The sequence below is a fragment of the Nelusetta ayraudi genome, unplaced genomic scaffold (genome assembly GCF_046127955.1).
Source record: "Nelusetta ayraudi isolate G7.1 ecotype Tasmania unplaced genomic scaffold, CSIRO-AGI_Nayr_v1 ptg000026l, whole genome shotgun sequence".
NCBI classification, from domain to species: Eukaryota; Metazoa; Chordata; class Actinopteri; order Tetraodontiformes; family Monacanthidae; genus Nelusetta; species Nelusetta ayraudi.
The window spans coordinates 8,133,917-8,139,059 of NW_027466076.1; the positions used below are offsets into that span (position 1 = coordinate 8,133,917).

The 5,143-nt window shown below is 49.0% G+C and overlaps 1 protein-coding gene across 1 annotated transcript; it reads left to right on the forward strand.

Moving 5' to 3' along the window:
- The first annotated feature begins 349 nt into the window (after nucleotides 1–349).
- Nucleotides 350–4,513, forward strand: LOC142890473 (beta-1,3-galactosyl-O-glycosyl-glycoprotein beta-1,6-N-acetylglucosaminyltransferase 4-like). Its single transcript, XM_076029540.1, has 2 exons — nucleotides 350–813; nucleotides 1,972–4,513. The coding sequence occupies exon 2, from the start codon at nucleotides 1,973–1,975 to the stop codon at nucleotides 3,257–3,259; it is 1,287 nt and encodes a 428-aa protein (XP_075885655.1). The 5' UTR covers nucleotides 350–813; nucleotide 1,972; the 3' UTR covers nucleotides 3,260–4,513.
- The last annotated feature ends 630 nt before the right edge of the window (nucleotides 4,514–5,143 follow it).

Sequence of the window (5,143 nt, forward strand, 5' to 3'; positions counted from 1 at the left end):
TTATGTTCTAGAACCACTGATCTAGAACGTTTTCTGTTTAACTTTTTTTTTTCTTTCTGATCAACCAGAGATCTATCAGCCTGTTCATGGGTAATAACATAAAATCTATATATAGCGAGTATGCAAAATGAAAACCAGACAAATCTAAAATTGCTCGGAAGAAAACAGTTCCCAGTTCCCCTTTATCTGGTGAGTGTGTTGTGTTAACTCCGGCCCGCACCCACAAACACACACACACACACACACACACACACACACACACACACACACACACACACACACACAGGTATTAAAATGAGCAACCGACATCTCTATGACAACCCTACTCCTCCCCATACCTGTCTCCACTATTTAGTTGCCGCTGAGTGCGTGCGCCTCCCTCTTTTCCGGGTTGTAGGCGCTCCTCTCGCCGCGCGCGCACACACACACTCACAAACAGACCGAGGGAAGCACAACTAGAAAGACACAACATTTCTAAACGTCAGGTCCCTACTTATTTGCATGTGTTTTTTTTAGGGTGTGCGAGTCCGCCGGAGGACAAACTGATGGCCATGGTGTGACTTTTGCGTATATTGCCGCCGCGCGAGCCGCGCGTAAATAGAGAGAAAGTAGGAGGAAAATGCCCGCAAACATGCGTTCGTTTCCTCTAACGCATTTCTGGAAAACGAGAGCGACTTAAAAAAAAAAAAAGAAAAAAAGAAAAAAAGAAAAAAAAAGGAGCCCAAATGCGTCTTCGAGTTTTCTTGAGCTGACATTTTCACCGGCGTGACGACGGGAAGCAAAACTGGCCGGTGGGGCTGCCCATGGAGCAAGGTGAGTTCGCTTCATCTACAGAGAAATAATAATAATACTTAAAAAAAAAAAAAAAAATCATAAAGGGGTCATTTCTATTTATTTATTTTAATTTTTTTTTTTTTTTTAGAGGAAATGTGGTGGAGATTAAAGTTTTTTTGTTTTTTTGTTTTTTTTGGAAGGGGAAAAAGCGTAGTCTTATCAGTAGCATCTGGCTGGAGATGTCCCAAAGTTTTGAGGAGGGGGTGTCCAGCGCCCTCTGTGGCGTCACAAAGGGCTGGTTTCTTTGTCTTTTTTTTTTTTTTTTTGAAAAGTGAAACAAGCAAAAGAAGCAAAGCTTACTGACAGAAGAGAAACACTGAAAACGTCAGTGACTATTACCCAACAGGGTCCTTCTGAGCGTCTGGATTCATATATACCCCGATGAAAACACTGTTATACAATATGTACTCTGCAATAATGAGCCAAAGGCTGGAGTGTTATTGTCTGTAATAGTAGGGTGAAGTTCAATAAACGTCCTATCAACACATTACCAGCGATGACAAAGTGGGAATGAATATGCAGGGCGCGGATGAGAAGCAGTAAAACAAAGTTCGCTGCTTTGTCGTGAAACCCGTCCTGGCGTGAATGGTGATGAAGATATCGGAACTCATCCGTATATTTGTTGTTCGCTCCGCCATGGGCAATGGTTAGGGCTGGGTTCCTTTTTGCCACTCTGGTATCCCTGAAATGCAGCTCATCCAAACAATGGTGTTGGAGCGGTAAGTTAAGTGGAGGAAAAATTATGCAAGTGTGATGTTATCGCTAAAGCTGCTCTGTCAACCAACCGCAACCGCAGCTCTCCTCTGCTGCCACATGTTTGCCATCTATGTTGCTGAGTGACATGGACTTATTACCATTATCAGAACAGATCATAAAGCCTATAAATCCTAAATAGACTTAAGAAAAAAAGCTATTTTGTGTACCAGTGTTTACCCCCCGCAAGCTAGATGGTCCGCAAATTGATACTGTGTGTGTGTGGGGAAAAGTAAACATTTAGTGCACATGTTGGTAAGAACAGAGCTGCAGGCTTTGCTTCACACGCACGACTTTCAGGTCCGACGTTGCGCTCGACTGCCTCCGGAGTTCCAATGGTCAATTCAAATCATGTGCTTTGTGCGTTGTCTCTGTCGCTTGCAGGATGGTTGTGGGATTTTGGTCGTGCACGTCGGGCGGGAAGTTGCTTCTCTTGGCCCTATTGCTGCTGTCTTGCTTCTCCGTCCTGCTCCTAATCAACTGGAAGCACCGCCCACCCAAGTCACCGGCGTTTCACAAGTACGACATCGACTGTTCGGCCATCTACGACATGGACCCGGTGGAGGTGGGCAAATCCCTGGTCATCAGGCGGAAGCACAACCTGGAGGACGAGGACGGTAGCCTGGTGGCCCTGGTCTCGGACTGCCCGTCGTTCATCAAGTTCCGCCGATACCACGACGTGTGCGTGATGGACGAAGAGGCGGACTTCCCTCTCGCCTATTCTCTGGTCGTGCACAAGTCGGCCTGGATGGTGGAGAGGGTCCTCCGAGCGGCGTACTCGCCCGACAACATCTACTGCATCCACTACGACCAGAAGTCGGCCCCTGAGTTCATCTCAGCCATGGAGGGCTTAGCCCGTTGTTTGCCCAATGTCTTCATCGCCTCCAAGCGGGAGTCCGTCTTCTATGCGAGCGTCAGCCGGCTGCAGGCTGACCTCAACTGCATCTCGGACCTCCTGAGCTCGGACGTCAAGTGGAAATACGTCATCAACCTCTGCGGCCAGGACCTGCCCCTCAAGTCCAACATCGAGCTGGTGGCAGAGCTGAGGAACCTGGACGGGTACAGCATGCTGGAGACGAGCCGGCCCACGGCGGTCAAGGAGGAGAGGTTCACCTTCCACCACGTGCTGAAGGACGCAAACTACGAGTATCAGAAGGTGCCGGTGAAGACGGAGCAGAGGAAGACTCCGCCCCCGCATGGCATCGTGATGTTTACGGGGAACGCCTACTTCATCTTGTCGCGGGAGTTCATCGCGCACGTGCACTCCTCGGACGTGGCCAAAGATTTCCTCGCCTGGTCGGAGGACACCTTCTCCCCGGATGAACACTTCTGGGCCAGCCTGGTGCGAATGCCGGGCGTACCGGGCGAGGTGCCCCGATCGGAGCCGGACATCACCGACCTCATGAGCAGGACCAGGCTGGTGAAGTGGTCGTACCTGGAGGGGAACTTGTACCCTCCCTGCACGGGTGAGCACGTTCGCAGCGTCTGCGTTTACGGCGCGGCAGAATTGCGCTGGCTGCTCAACTACGGACACTTTTTCGCCAATAAGTTTGACCCCAAAGTGGACCCCGTTGTCATCCAGTGTCTGGAGGAGAGGCTGGAGGACAGGCGAAGGTCATTCCAAACACTCACTGCTTCTACATGCCCGGGTGTCGACGGGCTGCCAAGCTGAGGCTGAGGCCCCGCAAAGGTTTCATCTTCTTTTACGAGACGACTTCCTTCCTCTCGTACGGCAGGACTAGTTCAAAGGGTCGTGGTTAAACATGACACACTCACTCAGATGTGTCGTAGCACATGGTGGATGACACTCAGACAGACACAAACACTGCATTCGAATGTACCAAATATCATTTTTTTCACTACGTAGCTAACACCTTGCCAACACTGCATTTAGCGAGTTAAGACGCTGAGAAATCGGCGTTCAAGAACCAGTTTTTGCAGTTTTTACGTAGAGGAGGACTGAGACGTTCACACGTTAATGGATAAGTTTACCTGTACGCTCCCGTCCTGTCCCTTCATCTGAACCAGCATGAACATGCCCCGCCGCTAAGCGTGGAAGCACAAAAGGAAGGGCTCAGGCCTAAGTGGCTGTCACCGGAGCTGCAGCAGGATTAAACGTTTAGCTTCCCTTGTAAAAAACATGACGCATCCAAAATGAGGCAGGCAATTTGTTTACATGAAAATAGTCAAGAGGCTCCTCAGTACTCCTCAGCCCTGTTGCCATGTCGAAGACAACCTTAAACAGGAAGTGAAGTTGAACCCCACTAACCGCGCTCTTGATTCTCAGGGATTCTTTTTCTGGTCTTTGGAAACAACAAGTTTCGGAATTGGTCAGCTTGGAAATGTCAAAATGTTGTCATCTCTCTCTCTCTCCCTCTCACTCTCTGTCCCTCTGTCTCTCTCTCTCTCTCTCTCTCTCTCACTCACACGCACACGCACACGCACACGCACACGCACACGCACACGCACACACACACACACATCTTAGTGACATTCAATCATGTTTTCTCAGGTACAGACCAGGGCTGAGATTAGTTCATTGTATGCGTGTCTGTGTGTGTATGTTTGAGTTTAAAGCCCACATCCAAAGTGCAATTTGAGTGCTTAAATTATATTTATAAAGATAAAGATAATTTATTTTTTTATTATGACGTGGACCAAAGTTACATTTTGAAGTTGCCTAATGTTGGTTTTTGTGACAGTGACTCAATAAAATATAAAGAATATTGTAATATAAATAACACCATCCCTCCCCATCCTAACACATCCTGTGACCTGTTCAACTCTGGGCACCTCTTTTAATGTATCAGCCAGGTATAACTTATAATCCTCTGACCGAAAAGGAATCCTCAGTGTGTGGTTTATAAAATTCCAGGAGCTTTTTTGAGGATCAATAAAAAAAAGAAAACAGTGAACGAGTCGTCTGTTCGTCTCTGCGTGCAGTGGTGGAAGTCCTGGCTATTGGCGGCTTGCCCCTCTGTTTCAGAGCACGGCTGGGAGTCGACGGTGAGTCAGCTGATCGGTGGCCCAAACGCGGCGCAACAAACAATGCAGCTCGGTTTTGTTTTGTTTTTTTTCCTCACACAAACGTTTTTGCTTCACTTGCGTTACCTCAACAATAGCAGCCTGCGACCCGCTGCGCTGTGACTTTTTATTTATTTTTTTTGGGCCGCAGACTCGACGCTCCTGTCTCCCGTGGGCCTTGTGATGTGCCCGGGAGAGCAGACGCTAAGCAGAGGCTTTTCTGTCTAGCGAGAGGTGCGTGTGTGTGTGTGTGTGTGTGTGTGTGTGTGTGTGTGTGTGTGTTTTGGGGGGGGAGTTCGCTGCCGATAAGTCAAAACTGCTCAGCGTGGGAGCGTGTTTGTACAAGCCCTGCCAAGCACACCAGGCCGAGGGCGACTTGAGGACCCGAGAGTTTCCTTTGTTGCTCTCTGTCTCTTACATCGACGTGCAGACAAATGTGCTTCCGCATTCCCGGTCGGGCTCCTTGCTGAGCGTGACCACCTCTCCCACGCCACAGTTCCCGGATCGTGCTGACACGGAACGGGCCTAAAAA